At 35.0% G+C, this 18,936-nt stretch overlaps 3 protein-coding genes across 3 annotated transcripts; 2 read left to right on the forward strand and 1 right to left on the reverse strand.

Annotated features, from left to right (window-relative positions):
* Positions 1-1,518: 1,518 nt before the first annotated feature.
* LOC133867360 (uncharacterized) lies at positions 1,519-5,394 on the reverse strand. Its single transcript, XM_062304098.1, has 9 exons — positions 5,205-5,394; positions 5,061-5,111; positions 4,665-4,686; positions 4,172-4,286; positions 3,792-3,824; positions 2,808-2,933; positions 2,421-2,527; positions 2,265-2,336; positions 1,519-2,005 (listed from the first exon to the last, which is right to left on the reverse strand). Exons 1-9 carry the CDS (start codon positions 5,337-5,339, stop codon positions 1,617-1,619), a joined length of 1,050 nt encoding a protein of 349 aa, XP_062160082.1. The 5' UTR covers positions 5,340-5,394; the 3' UTR covers positions 1,519-1,616.
* A 3,008-nt stretch (positions 5,395-8,402) lies between these two features.
* LOC133866408 (class V chitinase-like) lies at positions 8,403-11,406 on the forward strand. Its single transcript, XM_062302921.1, has 2 exons — positions 8,403-9,532; positions 11,313-11,406. Exons 1-2 carry the CDS (start codon positions 8,446-8,448, stop codon positions 11,330-11,332), a joined length of 1,107 nt encoding a protein of 368 aa, XP_062158905.1. The 5' UTR covers positions 8,403-8,445; the 3' UTR covers positions 11,333-11,406.
* Positions 11,407-14,478: 3,072 nt separating this feature from the next.
* LOC133866915 (UPF0481 protein At3g47200-like) lies at positions 14,479-16,115 on the forward strand. Its single transcript, XM_062303573.1, has one exon. The coding sequence runs from the start codon at positions 14,572-14,574 to the stop codon at positions 15,814-15,816; it is 1,245 nt and encodes a 414-aa protein (XP_062159557.1). The 5' UTR covers positions 14,479-14,571; the 3' UTR covers positions 15,817-16,115.
* The last annotated feature ends 2,821 nt before the right edge of the window (positions 16,116-18,936 follow it).

Raw genomic sequence — 18,936 nt, forward strand, 5'->3', positions numbered from 1 at the left:
TAAAATAATGTTTGGACAAGTGTTTATTTTAATCCTTCATAATTAAGTTTATCTCTTTACAAACGAATATATAGATTGCTACTTCAATTACAATCAAATTTAATTGAGTAATGTTAGGTGTTGAGTCAATCGACCCGATACGCAGCCTACCAATCAATCGGTCCGAAAGCAATTACATGGTACCACATTGAATCCTTTTCTTTGGTTAACACTAGGATACTACAACTTTTACTGTAAAAGTTATTTATATATTAATGTGACAATTCGTAAGTAATGAAATAATTAAGCACAAACTATGACTTATTAATTTTTTTAAAATTATTTTATAAATTGTGGATTATCACGTCAGTTTATAAATGATCTTGTAGTAAAAGGTATAGTATTTCGAACATTTTTTAATTTAATTATTTAATAACTGTTCTGATAATTGACACATAAACTTATAAAGTGACGTGACACTCCTTGGGGCACTGCAAAGTTAACCATAATAAAATTTAATTATTTAATAGATGACGTAACAAATATTTTGTTGGCCGATTAATAGGTTGGGAGGGGGAAAAGAAAGTGGAATTGTTGTTAGAAAAAGATAGAATTGTGAGCATCAAATCATCAAGAGAAGGGTCAACCTTCGACACCATATCAATCGGCAGAGCTACAAACCATGGATGTCATGGAAATAATGTAGGAAACAATAAATATTTAAATGGTAGAAAAAAACAATAAAAAAATATAACTTTTATTAGTGATTTTAAATAAAAATTTAGTGTATGAATTGTGAATGCTCTTAAAGCTTTGTTCTTCTCCCTTTAGTTTGTTTATTTTCAAAGTAAAAACATTAAAACACTTTATTTGATATGAAAACACTTTTTTCAAAAAACAAAAAAAAAAAAAAACAAAATCCAAAACACATTAGCAAATGAAACCAAAGTACTTTTCTCTTGAAAGAAATCGATTCATTCTATTAAATAGATATTTATTTAAAATATGTGATTTTCTTAATAAAAATTGTGATTCTTACGTGCATTTTTAAAAATATATATAAAATTTCAGTTTAATAAAAGATATAGAAGAAAACATTGTCTTGTACAAAATATGAACTTAGGATGGATTTGGTATGTGCACTATCCCCCCTATATTGGCAAAAGAATGCAATAATAGATGGGGCATTGAGTGTATGACACGTTGTTGAAACTTCAAAGAATAATTAAAATAGCTTAGAAAAAAAAAAGGAATAATTAAAATCTAAATTTCAAATTCTCACCATTTAATATTGTAATTCTAGAAGTTTGGACCACTCCTAACAGCCGCCCAGTTATCATATTTTCAAGCAGCCAGAGTATTCATGGAAAGTCTCTTATTTTGCCTCAAAGAAATATGCTCCAATTAAAGTAGGGGTGGCAAATTGAGTTACGGATCAGGTTGACTGTATGAGTCTACATGAACGCAACCTATTTAATTAATCGTACAAAACTCTTCAATCCTAACACAACACGTTTAATTAAGCACGTTTAATTAAGCAGGTGACATGATACAACTCGCATAAATCATTTAATACACACTGTTCATAGTATTTGATCTGACTGGACTGAAACTGGAAAACAATCATAGAGAAAGCTCTAGTTGCCACTTTTAAATAAAACAAGCTCTTCTTTTAACGTGGTCTTATCTCCAACAACTGAAACCCAAGTTTCTGCAATTTTATCCACTCTTCCATCCAAAATTTCTACTGTAGTGAAGGCTCGCATTGTGCCACTAGACTCTGGTGGTGCTGAAAGAGGAGTTTCAATATTCATGAAGCTTCTGTCGCCAGTGTCTTGTTCATCAATCAATCTTTTAACCCTAGGAACAATGGCCCCATTCAAGTATACAGTGTTGTCAGCCCCAACCACAATCATTTTCCGAAGGCCATTTCTATATGCCAGCTCTTTATGCATGTGACCAAAGACAACCATTGGGATACAGATCTTGCCGGTCTCTTTGAGGAGGGATATAGCTTGTGCCAGATCTGTACCATTAGATACAATTGCAAGGTAAAGACATTATTTTATCTTACAAGAGATGAATAAAATGCAATAATCAACCTCATTAGGTTTGAAGGGTCATAAAGTACAGCAAGCCAAAAGGCAAAGCAGGATAGTCAAGTAAATGTAGTGTGCAGTGCAGAACACCAAAACCTTTTTGATAAGTCAAAAGCCTTTACAGTGAAAGGGCCACCATCCAGGCTTCAATGACACCAAAAACAAGTTGAAAACTAGTAAAATTACCAGGATCACCATGGTCACCTCCCCCCAAAACCCAATCTTTCCCACATATGTCATCCAAATTAGAACCAAGACCTGCCCAGAAATTTTCTTTTAGGTAATATTGACAAAATTGTCCCAGATAGCTGAACTAAATTTGATTTTGGCAGACTGGTACACCTGTAGGTCCATTATGTGCAAGAAATATAACCAAATGACCCTCTGGTGTGCCCAAAGCAGCTTTATAGATTCTCTTAGCACTTCCATCCATGTCCTCAACTCCAAATCTAAGAGAAAATTCCAAATTAGTAGGTTGTAATGTAAGTTAGAATGACAACGAAGAACAAGAGTGAGACTCCAGATTTTAATATCTCATCTGCATGGTAAAAAGAAGCTGTTTCACTCCAGATTTTAATATCTCATCTGCAGACTCCAGATTTAACCTATTTCTTTGAAGTTAACCAACACAGCCTTGTAAGATGCAATCAGAAACGTTAATAACTTTGACATTTGAAAGTGGAAATAAAACTCCAATTTCAGAAAACGTTGCTGCAATACAAGACATACCTTGCAGACAGAAGCCTTTTCCGAAACAACTTCTCTCCTCCACAAGAAAAAGGCCGTCCACCCACAACACTTAGTTTTATCAGAGGAAAGTCTAAACGCCGATAAGCTACATGTTCCTCACCGAGACTGATTGGTTGAAAAAAGTATTTTCAGTTTGAATACAATTCTTAAATGATTCAAACATAAATCGTAACCTTCTAAGAAAATAATCGATCGGTTTATTCTTTCATCAGAATTTCTAGCAATGCTCTGAAGTTTACTATGCCCTATTTGCATTTTCCCATAACTGGCATGTTTTTGTAAGCAATGGCCTTTCCAAACAGTTTACAAATCTTATCAGGAACTTCTCAAGCAGCTAAGAAGATCCCCCAGTCAATGTACGATATCCCTTTCTCCAATCATATTTCACCTTTTTACACAAATTAGTGTTTTCAGAAGGTCCTCCAAAATTGTTTTAATAGTACAGCAATAGTAGTTGGAAAAATGGTCTGCTGAGTACAGCAATGGGGATTTCTGGTAAGAACTAATGGCCCAAGACTTGGGGCCATATTTAAGGGATGACATCCATTTGGCTTGGTTATTGGCACATTTGGCAATTCAAGAGTAATCAACTATCTACAGTAAAGTCAATGTGTTGGTCAATACAGGCAAATAATCTTCAATACTTGGTGAGCAGAACTTGCCCTCCAAAATGTGAATCCAAGGCTTTTGGTATTAGCCTGTCCCTTCACGGGATAGATTTTATCATACATTGTTAGGAAATGAAAAACACGAAAATAAAAAGAAAAAGAAAAGAGGAAAAGATGAAGATGAAATTGCCGACCATGTCATGATAATAAGGCTTCTAAAATTCTCACAAGTATGAAAACACAGGTTATAATTGGGATATCAAGCTAATTGAATAATAAAAAAGAGAGACAGTATATAAGATACGTGAAGGACTTTTCAGAATTTTTGACAATCTTAGAAATAGAATAATCTCACCACTCAAGCTGAAGTTGCACTCTGTCCTTCCTCCTGGTATTCAAATCAAGGACTTAATTAGCCGATTATTAGGGAATCTACATTAGAACTTACTTTCACTTATCAAACATGTAGCTAACAACTTTAAATGTGTATGGCATATGTGCAGAGAGAGAGAGAGAGAGAGCAGTTCGAATGGCTACCACTTGGATCAAAGTTCCAAACTAAATCATTTTAAAAATTGTGGCAACAACGTAATCAAGCTATTAAAGTGAACAAAATTTAAGAGTAAGGAAGCCCTCTAATATGCATATCATTGATATTGAAACATACCAACACACTAGTTCTACCCAAGAAGGGAATTACTTTTTTGATTACCAGGGAATAGAATATAAACTTACTTGCCAGAAAACTGTTGAGTAAACCAGGAATCATGGTTTCCCAATATAACTGCTTTAGCAAATTCAAGACTTGAAATGCTTTGGACAAGTTCAACATTCTCATTACCAAAATCACCTGAACAAAATCCCGGGAAAAGAAGCCAAAACCAAAGCAAAACAAAAGAAAGGTTTAGGTATTAAATCAATAAGTAAGAATAGATCTTACCACCTATCTTGCCCAGATACAAATACAAGGTACAAACTTGGCATTACATGGACGCACTCAGTGCGGGTTAAGTGCGCAAAATTTATTTGATCAAATGTATGGATAAGTCTAGAGTTTGTCAGACATATAGAAGTGTCACGAATGCTGGTGTCTAACATTGACACAGCTATTCCATATACATTTCCAGGCCACTTAGGTTACTGGTTGAGCAGGCTAAAGCAGGCTAAAGGCACTTAAAGATATAAAAGAATGCAAGGTAGGTGAACAGCGAGGGAGGATGGAACCTGCCTGTAAACAGCACCAAATCTGGCTGCATTTCACCATAAACCCGTATTAAATGAGATAAACACAATTTTTTATCACATAAAGCTAAAACAACATATATAAAGGAAGAAAAAAGAAGAAGCAAAAAACAATTGGCAGCAATTAGAACAAATTTCATCTTTTGGGTGCAGTTAGAAGTTAACATAACTCACTTTACTTAATTACCAATCAAAATTTCTGCCTATGTATTTAATTACGCATGAAATTGTTATATCATAACCATAATACCAAAGCTATGAGCTTCAATCTATTACAAATCCCAAAACTTAACATTATGCTATTCTTAAATTTTTTCCTATTTAAATTCTGAATACAATTTTTAGGTCCAACAAAAATCAAAGATCAAAGAGAGAAAATTACCTGCAGAAACTGAAGTGCCTTTGTATCTTCTTGAAAATTCCAATCATCGTGCTTCAAAAACCATAACATAATTGTCAACAATGAAACAAGTATCATCATTTTCAGATAAGAACAAATGCAAGAGAGAGAGAGAGAGAGACTCACGACGTCGCCGACGACTGCAATTCGAACGGAGGCAGCCATGGAAGAGCTAGTGGAGTTGTTGGGCTTGAACGAAGCGGAGGGAGACGAACCGGAGAGACAGCAGAGAGTGGGCGCGTGCACTGAGAAGCTTAACATAGGGGGCTTCTTTCTCTCTGACTGATTCTGCTAGTCATCCGATACGGCTGAAACTAGAGTACTTCATTAAAATCGTAGGACTAGGACCGACACGTAAATCAGATTTTTTTTTTGTTCATTTTTATATTTATTACCTTTAGATTTTAGATTTTAGATTTTTTATGTCAATTGTGTTCATTATATAGTATATTAAAATTATAAAATATATACTATTCAATAAAAAATAATAATTTAAATTTAAAAAACGTTGTCGTGAAATTGTTTAAGATCTTGAATGCATTAATAATGCTTTCAACTCTCCATACCTATCTTTTAAGTTGGTTTCTGCTTGGTCCAATTTTAATTGGAATTAAATTGGTTGGAATTAAGACATATGTCACTTGCATTTTGTTATAGGACAAATATCCTAATTTCAATATATTCAATTCTAAGTGAAACTCATCCCAGCCACCTCTCTATCTATCTATATATGGAAAATGTTAGATTTACAACACCAATACAACAACTGTACAACAATCCCTCACTTGAGGGTGGGTCCTACATATTGGGGCCCACCCTCATGTGAGGGGTTGTTGTACAGTTGTTGTATTGGTGTTGTACAAGAATCAAATCCCATCTATATATATATATATATGTGTGTGTGTGTGTGTGATAAGGGCATTTATGAAATAATATATTATGTCTCATTGACTAAATAAAAGATATTTAGGGATTTGGATTCTTGCTCATAAAACAAGAATCCCTAATTTAAGGGAATTATATCCCATTATGTTAGGTTTTCTATTAAGAAAGAAATAATGGAATTATTTATCCCATTAGGTTTAATAATATTTATTTATTGTTTCCCGTATTTTATATTCAGCTTTGTAACCCTATAAATAGGGAATTTGAGAAATAAAATAATAAGCAGAAAGTTAATATTAAACATAATGTTTGGAAAGATCTAAGGTCCCTTTAATGACTTTAAAGGTTTAAGTTCCCTCTACGAATCTAATTTATCCCGTTACAAACTTAGGTTCATAACATATATTGTGTTGATTGTCAACTTAGATCCAAGTTGGATCCAACTTAAAAATTCAAGCTTTGAAGTTGGAAACAATAATCTTCATGACCAAAAAAAAAATAAAAAAATAAAATTGAATAACATGGGCAATACATGGTAGTCTTAAAATAATTGAAAATGTTGGACTTACAATTCTTTTACGATTTTTAATTTTGACATGTGTCAGCATGTGACTATGGATTGATTTTTTATTCAGTGACTGTCATAACTATAATCACATGTTAGCACAATCCTTATTTTTCATTTTTTATATCACATCAATTATCTTTTAATAACTCTTTTCACTTTTCCATACAAAAGATTCAAAATTATGAAGGAAGATAGAGGAAGCAGCCTATCAATTGGGCGCAGTAAAGTCTCAAGCTAGGTTCTATACTAGTATATCAATGTATAGTGCCTCCTCCCTATTGACCAGTACTCAACCGGTTCATCACCGACTTAGCATCTATAAAATAATATTCCACACATATATAGATTAATTAGCTTCTGCCCACAAAGGTGCTCATCAATATATAGCAGTTGACTAATGCATGAAGTTGCTGTCATGGCATCTACTATTACTAGTGCCAATATAATTAACAATCAGATCGAAATTCAGAATAATATCCAAGTTATCGCATGCACCAACTTGGAGAAGGGACCATAGCCCGGCCTGATCTATCTCTAAGAAATTCAAAATAAGTCTGCACAATCACACATGATGTGGTGCTTGTTCTTCTGATACTAATTGTAAATTAAGGCCTTAACTATTGAGAATATAGTAAGTCAATTGCATCAAAGTTAAGCCTAGTTTATAATTAATTTCACTTTGATAGATGCTTATACAGTTACCTTTATTGATCACCTAATATTCTGAGGATGGATGAAGATCTAGTTAGAGCATATCTTAACTCAAAATCCTGATAAGGAAAGCAAAATTGATCGTTACCGACAGATGAATGGGTTATAATTTGTGTTCATGTATTGAGCTCGAATTGTGTCAAAACAAAAGTATAAGATTATATAGGTTAACTCTAATTCGACCCATTTAAGTAATAAACTTGTCAGACTTCTTAATCCTAACTTACTAATTTTGTGATGGGTTTACGAGTCATATAAAAAATTGTTAGCCTTTATGTCGCGTGTCGAGTTCAAGTGATCATATCGAAAATGAGAATAAGCTAGAGTAATTATATAAGTCAACAATGACCCGAATCATTTAATTAAATTGGTTAAACTTATCAATTCTAATTAACCTACTAATTTTGTATTGAATTCATACAGAGTTTTCAGTAAAAGTCGCCCGCCCGGAGGCTTTGAGCTAGCTCATATATATCCGGGTTTCATTTGGTTTCAAGTCCAAATGAGATTAGACCCATTAAAATTAAGGCACGTGTCTGATAACCAAACACAAAGACATCTGTCTCAATCTCAACGTCCCATTCTAGCTAGCTGAACTGACCCAAGCAGAATCCGATCATATCCAATTAATATTTGGTCCATCTTCTTTTCTTTGGATAATTTTAAGCAGGCAATTTAGACCAAAGCTGTGGTAATAGACTACTGCTTCCGTAATTTATGCTAAAGCTAGCTATACGATAATATATATATATATATAACTCTTTTGATTTTTTTGACCTCGATCTAATTAAATGATAATAAATTAAACTCCTTCAAAAGTCTTCAATGAGGCAGTCAATGGCTTCAAAAGTTCAAACGCACGATCAATGATACACCAGGGGACGGGAACCGTCCCTAGCCACCCATTTTTTATTAAGAAGGTAAATTTTAATTAAAAAGTTGTTTTTAGTGTCACATTAGAAATATTTTTTTTTTATTAAAATTTACTTTTTTAATAAAAAGTGAGTGCCCGTCCTCTACAAATTATTTTCCCAATCGCACTATCTTATACGTAATTTTTGTTCTTAATACATTGTTCTATTCAAGAAAAAAAATCAGATAATTAACTCCAAATCAGAAAAAAGAAAAAGAAAAAAAGAAGAAGCTATATATACGTATGCTCTCCAAGCTCAAAGGAATATCTCACTGCCTACGTCCCTTGCAATGGCTTCGAAAAGACTTGCATATGTACTTTCAGCCATCCTTTTCCTTCTCCAACTCCACTTCTCTGCCGGGCAGACGACTGTCGTGAAAGCCGCATACTGGTTTTCCGGCAGTGGATTGACAGTTTCCGGCATAGATTCCACCCTTTTCACCCATCTCTTTTGTGCTTTTGCCGATCTCAACCCCACCACCTACAAAGTCACCATTTCTTCCTCAAACTTGCCTCAATTCTCAACCTTCACCCAAATCGTTCAACAAAAGAACCCTTCAGTCAAAACCCTTTTATCTATCGGCGGAGGAAACTCTAGTCCTTCATCCTTTGCTTCAATGGCCAGCCAAAACAGTAGCCGTAAATCATTCATAGATTCCTCCATACAGCTGGCTAGGAATTACAGCTTCCATGGCCTCGACCTCGACTGGGAGTACCCCTCCTCGGCCACGGAAATGACCAACCTCGGCTTACTCCTCACCGAATGGCGAGCAGCCATCGCCAAGGACTCCACTACCACCGGCAAGACAGCGTTGCTTCTATCCGCAGCATTCTTTTACAATTCAAACTATTACACGGTGAATTATCCCTTTCAGGCCATATCAAAAAGCATGGACTGGATCAACCTAATGGCCTATGACTTCTATGGCCCCGGCTGGTCACCCAATGTGACTGGACCGCCTGCCGCACTGTACAATCCGACAAGCCAAGTCAGCGGCGATACCGGCATCAGAAATTGGATTCAGGCAGGCGTGGCAGCCAAGAAATTAGTCCTCGGCTTTCCGTTTTACGGCTATGCATGGCGTCTAGTAAATGCAAATAACCACCGAATATTTTCTCCGGCTAATGGGGCGGCTATATCCTCAGACGGGTCCATAACTTATAGCGGAATCAAGGATTTCATAACCCAGAATAGCGCCACGGCAGTGTTCAATTCAACGATTGTTACAGACTATTGCTATTCCGGGACGACGTGGATTGGTTATGATGATACGACCAGTATCTCTACTAAGGTTACATACGCTAAGGGAAAGGGATTGCTCGGTTACTTTGCATGGCATGTGGGCGCTGACAAAAATTTCACTCTTTCTCGGAATGGTAAGTACGGTGGAATTTTTATTTATTTATTTTTTTCTAAGTTAAGTACTAAGAATTGATCAATCATTTATATCTATTCCAACTCATGCATTTAAAATTTCCCAAGCCCCAATAGAAATCTTGCTGATTTTCCATTTTTGTGATAGATGTGTCTATTCCTATGTTACAAATAGGAGCATCAAATTTGACATAACATTACACGAAATTAGAGAGTTAGAGTATATAATAAAATAAGATTCGGGTAAAAACAGGCCGGCTTGGTTAGAAATGATTAATAAACGGGTTAAATTTGTGTCAACTTGCTTAACTCGTATAACTCGAATAATTAAATTACATTTTTAATTATAGTTATAGATATTGATTATCAAATTGATTTTGTCATAAATCTAGTTCTAAGTGTGTATATTATATTTATGTTTATAAAATATGAAATCGTGTTAATCAAAGTCATATCAAATATTTGTGTTAACCCAACCCATTTATATTAAGTTGGTTGAAACGGGTTATGTTCATGTCAACCCAATACAATATGTTTATTAAACGAGTTATGCTAGTTATGTCATATTATCGATTTAGTTAAACAGGTCGTGTCGAGATTGAGGGGCTTGACATGATTAATAAAATGATTCGTGTTTGTGTCAACCATATATATGATGGTATGTCTATAATTCGACAAGATACAAATTCGACGCATAAACCCAAATTGCCACCCCAAGACTTATAAAGGCTTGTTAGCTAGGTTGTGAGTTGAAACCAATGCGGAAAGAAGCCCTACCATGTCAATTGTAATAATTGTTTTGTTATTTGATGCCAAGTTTTGGGTTTTATTAGTCTATGGTCAAACGTTTAGTATAATGATTAAACCCATGAAATTGAATAACTATTCTTATGGAATAGATAGCTAGTCCATAGTTTGGTAAGACTTTATCCTTAGACTAACCATTCCTATCAGAATGATTATTCCTTAAATTGAGAAATAGTCATTCGAGTAAAAGCATGCGTGTTGTCATCAAACTGAGAGGAATACTATTTCTTTATGAATGAATTATATTTTTCCAAAAAAACCCACACTTTTTTTTTGAATCCGCCGCCGACTGCTGGAGTTCCACCATCTTAACAAAATAGAGCCTCAATTTTTATTTTTAAAAAAATGTTGATATTTTAGTAATTTTGGTTTAATTCCAGTAAGAGTATATGTATTGTCACCAAATTGAGAAATAAGAATAGTTATTTTCATTTCATATTCTTCTATTCCTAGAAATAACTATTTATTTTCCTGATAAAATAATAATTTCGCGTATTATCAGTTTATTGAGAATAGCTAGAAGCATAAATTGAGAGAATAATTTTCTATATTTCATAATTACTATCTGAAAGTTGTGTTATCCTGTGTAATTGTGTAAACACTGTGTGCTTATACTTCTCTATGGTCATTTATTTATATAGACTTCAAATTACTTAGAAAAATAGTACTAATTAAAAGGCATTTTAGAATCCTTGTAGAAGTAGGATTACCGCACTGTTTGAATTTTGTTTGTCTGCATTAATTTGCTTATAGCATGCATGGCAGTGATAAAGTTCTTGTTATCTGCATGTGCTCATAGCATGGCATTAATTGTTTGAATTTTTTGTTGTACGTCTCCATGTTCTTTCTTTTTGGGTAAATACATGCATGCATGTGGTCGATCTCATATATGGCATCTTTGATTGTTGCTATTCCTACTTGGATTTGTGGTCTTCATTCCAACTTCTAACCTATATTTTCTTTATGTTGTTGCAGCCTCAATTACATGGGGATGAGCGTAGAGATATAGGGATCAAGAATAAGGCCAAACATCATAATGATATATATGTGTACGTAATAAGCTCTAATTGATCCTATTAATGAATAATATTTCTGACTCTTCCAGTACTAGCTGAGAGTGAGATTTTAGTCAATGAAGTTTAATATTTTTGCTCGTAAACCAGAAGCAAAACTTGACTGATGAGAGGAAGCAAAGTGAGGTGAATATGGAGATCGAATTACAATTCCATTTTTTACCTAATGGAATCTGTCAAAATTTTTAACGAAATTTGATTTTAGAGAGGGATTTGTAAATTAAAACAATTATAGGAATCTCTGAATTAATTTTAATATTAGAGAGAGTAATTTGTAATTTAGACTAACCACACAGACTAATAGTATAATTTTGTCAAAATTAAGTAACAAAATTTGACAAATAAATTTAATATTATAAAACCATCTTAGAAGGGTTTGGGTTGGGGTTTTCAACTGAGGCCCAGCTAGGCTTAAAAAAAAAAAAAAAAAAAAAACAAATCCTAACTCAAACTTTGCCTGAAGTTGGTTGGCCTCGATTATAGATTGGGCTAACTCGTGCAAATTAATTGCACCTTTGAGACTACCCGAGCCCCTACTATAGAAAATATTCTACATGCATATTAATCAATTAAGAACATGAATTTCTCGACAAAAGCATAAAAAAAAAAAAAAAAAATTAAACTCGCTAGCATGCATGCAGGCTCTTTCCTAATACGAAAGCTCCAACCTAAGGAGGTTGCTCGTCCTTGGTTAGTAAGTCGAATAAGCTAGCTAGGCAATTGTCGATGGGCACGGGATCACCTATTTGATACGATGATTTTATTTCCTTAGCCTTCGTAGTCATTGGCCTTCTTTCCTTGTCAAGCGGGTATCAAAAGGTAGGTTATTAGAGACGGAAAAAAGTCATTGCTAATATATAGTAGTTATTAGCGACGAGCAATATTCTCAACGGAGCACAATGTACAATAGAATGATAGGCTTCATCTATACCCCCCGCAATTCCGTTGACAAAGATAAAAGATGGCTTTTGTTTGTTTAATTGTATGGTTTTTGTGTGTGTGTGTGTGTGTGTGTGTGTGAGATTTAATAGCATAACTAGTTGTTTCTTTTTCCTTTTTAATGATACCATTAAAATCAGGAATACATTTCTGAGTCACTGTGAAAATTGTACAAAGAGGACTGTATGTAGAGGCCATAAACCTAACAATAGAATTATTAACCTAGCTACTACTAGAACCTTAGAATTTCTAGTCAATTATTCTATCAAGTATTCTCTTGCAACGTACTTAGAACTCTAGTGGCTTGAAGATTTAAGAACTTGTGAGATTTAATCCAACTCTAAAAAAGGTTATGAATTGAAAGCATAGGCCTCAAGGTCTATAGGAAAAATCTTGTACTCTAGTGCTGTTTATATAGACCTTGGAAAAAGACACATTGTTTCAATGCAATTAAAACATTGAAAATGCAATTTTTTTTTTTAAGATGGCGCTTAGACGAGTAAGTTAGCTCATTCGACGCTACTAGGGTTTTCACAGATTTCTCATAGTTGTGTTTGGATGTGGTCTGATCGAGCTTCCAACCGAGCTTCTTTAGCTAATTGTGATCTTCACTTATTTAGACGCTCTTTAGCCGAGCCTTGCGATTGAGCTTCTCGAGATTACACTTGAGCTTCAATTCAGTTTTCTTCAATGAAATATTATCGTTCTGACAAAAACAAACCGAGTTTGTCGAGAGTTCTTAAACATTTCATCCAGATCCGCTGCAAATACTTGTACGTACCAACGAAGTAGCTCAATAGTACTAGTCCTTCATGTGATGTTTTTGATGTAGCTCGCCCAAACAATCTAAAAACAAGCACTCCAACCGATTTCGGTAACCAGATACTTAAAACACTTAAACATTGTGTCGTTGGAACTATCCGTCAACCAAGATTTCCAACGAGTGCTTAATGTTTCTTCACCTTTAACCAAAAATTTAAATTCTTGTCTAAGTACCGAAATTAGCTTATCAAATTTAGAGTTTCACCGAATACTTATTTTCAACACCAAACACCGTGGTACTGGCCTGGGAAAGTGAAACAGCTGGCCTGATTGTCGGCCGAGGCTTAACTCATACTTTCGTCCATCTTCTTTGCCTTGGACAATTCTAAGCTGACATTTTTGACACGTAACGGCCACGGCACCAACAAACTAGTCTTTTCCATATTTTGTTTCATTTTTGGACCTCTCTAATATATATCCAATTGGCGCTGAACTCCGTCTCAAGTCTCCATCGAAACTGTGTATATATGGGTGTAAAGTTCCATCAGATAATTAGCTCCAAATTAAGAGGAAAAAGAAAATCAAAATCAAAAGAAAAAAAGATAAAGATGTTTTACGTATGCTCTCTCTTCTCAAAGTTATATATCTAATTAATTTTCTCATATATAGCCAGCTATCAAGCAATTAAGAGTACACTGCCTTGATCTACTTTCAAATTTTCAATGGCTTCGAATTCAAAAACCCTTGCATATGAGCATGTATACGAGCCAAGTTCAGGTAAGTAGTGGTTGCCCAAGCTCGACTTGTTTAGAATGTTCATGAGCTCGAGCCAAGCTTGAGCTCGTGACGGGTATTCATCCCTAATTATATTCATGTACATGCATCTCGAAAACATACCAAGTTTTTTATATCTAAATTCAAGATCGATCATTGCCTTGTTGAGGCAAGATCAGCTTTTAATAAATGAGATTGCTATTTAATTTCCAACTTCTTTGGTAATATTGCGAACAGCATTGTTAATTAATCACTTTCCAACAGATCGATATTGCAACATATATTGTATGCATTATAAAGATGTTGGAACGTCTTTCTCTTCAACTACAAGTACTGCTGTTCATTAACAAATTAATTAATACAAGATGTCGATTATTTAATTGATTAAGTAACTTCCTTACTATATATTTGACTAATTTTGTCGCTCAAGTCACGTACTTCAATTTATTTAGATTAATTAGAGACTATCATGCAACTTGAATGGAGGAACAATATTAATTACTTGTTATTAGCTTCGAGATTTCTTTGACTACTGTAGCTAACTTTTTCGGACTATAATATCTGTAGCATTGAGTTTCGATCTTTAGCAAATTGAGAATTTGAAGCCGAGGAAGCACCGTACCTAAGTCGGGGCTTCCGCTTCAACAATTCACATGTACGCATAGCCTAAAACACCAAAATCCAGTATGGAAATCGAGAATATCGAGGAAGCGCAAGTCACGGCCGTCTCCACTGAGGGAAGCAATTCTGTGGCAGTAGAAATTAATGAAGCAGCTGGGATTCGAGAATTCACCGCGCAGGAACTAGCCAAAATAGAACAACATATAACGTGGTATTCACAAGACGCCTTAAAGTTGAAAGAAGAAGCCTCCCGCGAAAACACTCGCTGCATCTATAGAGTCCTCCCGAAGCAAAAGGAGATCAACGGCAACTTGTACAAGCCAAGCACCGTCTCCATCGGGCCTTACCACTACGGAGACAGTGACCTCAGGGCCAACGAAGAGTACAAGTGGCGCTGCCTCGGTTCCTTGCTCGCCAAGACCCAATCCGTAGGCGAAACCTATAAGCAATACTTGAAAGAAATAGCCCAACTTGAAGGGCAAATCAGAGATTGTTATTCTGAAGAGATCGATCTCGATGAATTCCTCGAAATGATTGTTCGTGATGGTTGTTTTATAATAGAGTTGTTTCGCACGTTTGGCAGTCATAGACCCCCGGAGGAACCTCTCACCACCATGGAATGGATATTACCGTATGTTTACAGAGACTTTCTCCTGCTTGAGAATCAGCTCCCTTTCTTCGTTCTGGAAACGTTATTTGAGATTACCAGGATGCCTGCAGACGGCGACCTTCCGTCCTTGTTCGTGCTTGCTTTGCGATTCTTTCAAAAGGCAATGAGAGTACCTGACGAATTCATCGACAGGTCCGCGTCCGCCAATCTCAGGCCCTTGCATTTGCTGGACTTGGTCCGGTCTAGCTTAATCCCAGCCGATCTAGTGCCACCAAATAGTGTGCGCTACCCAGGGACCCAAGTTTTTCCCTGCGTCTCGAAGCTCCGTAGTGCGGGGATTGAGATCAGGCCGGGCCAGGCAGAGAGTTTCTTGGTGGTGAAGGTGGAGAACCGTGTGATTGAGATGCCCAGCATAGCCATGAACGACTTCATGAAATATCTCTTGTTCAACTGCGTGGCATTCGAGCAGTGCCACAAGAGGATTACGAAGCACTTGAGCGTTTACGCCACTTTCCTGCACTGCCTTGTGAACACAGACAATGACTTTGATTACCTATACGAGCGCAAAGTGTTTTACCTTGGGGCTGACGCAGAGCTTACGGGCTTCATCAACAAGTTGGGGAAGGACTTGTTGTTTGATATTGATTCTTGTTATTTGTCCAAGTTGTTCAATGATGTTAACCAGTTTTATCGGATATGAGGAGGTACTATTGGAAGTGGGCGACCTTCAAGCGTGAATATTATGACAAGCCTTGGTTGTTCATTTCGGCAATTCTTGCCTTTGTCCTCCTACTGCTTACTATAACGCAGACCGCCATCGCCATCCTCACATATTTAAAAAAAAAACACTCCCCTCTGCCTTCCTCCTCCATACCCTAATAACTAGTCTTTTGTAAAGATTATTAGAGGATCGTGGATTTTAGGCGTACTTGTGAAGCTCTTGTTGTTTTCTTTGTCACTACTGTTAATCGATTTACTGGCTGTCGTCGTGGGAGTTAATTTTATTAGTACGTACATGAATATTGCCATCAACTTGAATGGAGGAAAATTGTTAATTTGGTATAAGTTTGAGATTTCTATAATTAGTTGTAGTGCACGTGACTAATTAACTTGCCTACAGTACTTGGAATTTCGACCATACACGTACATATTATGCAATAGAGCTCTTAAATGGAGAGTACATCATCATCTAAGCTAGTTGAAGGGATCGATCCGTCCATCTAGATGGTAATATATTCGTTAAAGTATATTTTAAATAATTAAATTCATATATTTTAATCAGTTTAAGCTTTTGAGAATAAATGATGATGTAACATTAATTTAATCAATACTTTAGCAATATTGTTCAACTAACAGCTATTTGATTAATAAATGAGTAATGTTATATACCACATCACTATCCTATTATATATGCTAGACGCGGCATTGGCAATCAACCATTTTATATATATTTTTTTTCTTCTATTCTTTTAACGATGACAGATTTAAGGGTGAATTGTCAATACCACGTCAGCATATATAATTGGATAATATTGTGGTTTATAACATTACTCTAAATAAATACATGTGATGTGCCCAACCCCGATGGGATTTTAAGGCTCATGTATCGAGAAGCCACCCACCAACTACAATTCCCATGAGTAACGTGCCTATAAGTAAGTTGGCCTAAGGAATTATGGGGTTATGGGTGTACTATACCCAGCTCCTAACTTTTCTTTCTTACAATTTTCTTTCTTATGATTTTCTTTCACCAAAAAATTCTCATGCAGGGCAGCCAGGATCTAAACATCACAAAGCCTAAGGCTCAATTTTGGTCCCATCTAGCTAATTCGGGCAGAATGCCATCTACTAAAAAGCTTGGGTTTTTATTGAAAAAATTTACACTTTTACCATTCCGGCCTACACCCTTTTAACACACCCCCACACACATATGTTATAAAAATTACCAAAAACACAAGAGCTCTTCATTAATTAATAAGCACAAGACGTCTATTATTTGATTATGTGGATTCCTTATTATCTGACTAATTGGATAGTTCATGTACGTACTTCATTGATTTTGAGGCCGTTGTGTGAGGGTTTTTTTTTTTTTTTTTTTTTAAAGGAAAGATAAATCTTTAATTGATAAAGAAAATGGTACATATCAAACCACCACAAAGGTGTACATAGGCCACCATAAAGGTATGCACAGGCCACCATTGTAAAGGTGTATACTCCACCTAAGCCGAAAAAGACTCAGACCATACAGACAGTTGATACAAATAAAATATAAACAGAATGATATCTGTTGTGTGAGTTAAAATCGATATTAATGCAATTATCATTAATTTCTTTTTTATTTATTTTTAATTCAAGATATATAGGGAATTAAGGGATAAAGGGAGATTCCATGAAAAAAGTACAAATAAAAGGTAGACAATCATAACAATAGCTCCAAAGCAACTAGAAATCAATACAAAATGTTAAAAACTATTGAGATTGAGACAAATAAATGACCTGGTCTATTGAAAAAATTGGGACTGCCATTGAAGGCAGTAATTAAGCATATGCATAGTTCATTAAACAAAACAGCAGCGCACGACTACCGAAAGTGAAGAGACACTTCACATCAACAAAACAAGCACTGGCAAATTTAAATAATATATAAATGGTATAGAAAAAAGTGATAAGGGAAGCTATTGTGAAGTATATTTAAATAGGGGAAGCAAAAAGTGATTTAATTCCCTAAATTGACGAAAAGTATCAGGGAAGCTGCTGCTAGTGCTCTAAGATATAAAAGCAAAATCTAATTTACAAGTTGTCAATGTGATAAATTGTCATTTTTATTAATTGAAAGGTCAACCATAGCGTATACACACATTGGTTAAATTAATTTTGTACGCTCTTTTAGAATACGCACAAGTGCTCTACTACTGAATTTTGATTTGATAATAATTTTAAAAGTCACATCAATTTTAGGAGATACGAAGAGGATGTGAATTTTCTTTATAGCATTACTACTCCTATAAACAAGATTTTTATGTATTGTAAAAAATAACCTGAATAGGAATAAAATATAACCATTTAAACTTTAACGTGTGAACATAGATTATATATCGAACCACATAAAATATCATTTTTATTTTCTTTTATTTCAGTTTTCATTTTATATTTTGATAGCATTATATTTTATTTCGCGCACATATATTAGCTAAAGTTATTTTGTTACTTGAGCTGTACACTCTTTTAGACTAGGCACGAGTTGCGGTGGTCCGGTGGACGACAGTTCAATCATTTTCTCAAACATGAAAAGAACTAGCTATAACCATTGAATATCACGATACAAGGTATGATAAAGAGTGTTTGACAAAATGATTTCAATGATTAACTAGTCCCTTTCTTGTTTGTTTGACAAAATGATTTAACCAGTAGTACGTGATTGGATACGCCATGGTTGACCTTTCGATTTATATTAATAAAAATGACAATTTATCTTATTGACAACTTGTAATTAAATTTCTTTTTACCTTTAATTATATATCTTTCAATTAAGGTGCTAAGTCTCCATCAGGCATCAACTACCTTATATGCATGTACATGCACCTCGAAAATATAAAAAAGACAAAACGTACGAAGTTTTTTTTATAGGTCTCCATCAGCTTCTTGGATCTCTATGTTCCATACTTGAATCCTACAAATTTAATAATGATTTTGAAGAAGAGATGAATGATAAATGGAAGAATATCATGTCTCTTATATAATTTATTTGCTAATCAAGATCGAGCTCTTGTACGTCCGGAAAATACATGCATTATCATCCAGTTGAAGGGAGGATAATCAT

The sequence above is a fragment of the Alnus glutinosa genome, chromosome 4 (assembly GCF_958979055.1).
Source record: "Alnus glutinosa chromosome 4, dhAlnGlut1.1, whole genome shotgun sequence".
In the NCBI taxonomy this organism is placed as follows: Eukaryota; Viridiplantae; Streptophyta; class Magnoliopsida; order Fagales; family Betulaceae; genus Alnus; species Alnus glutinosa.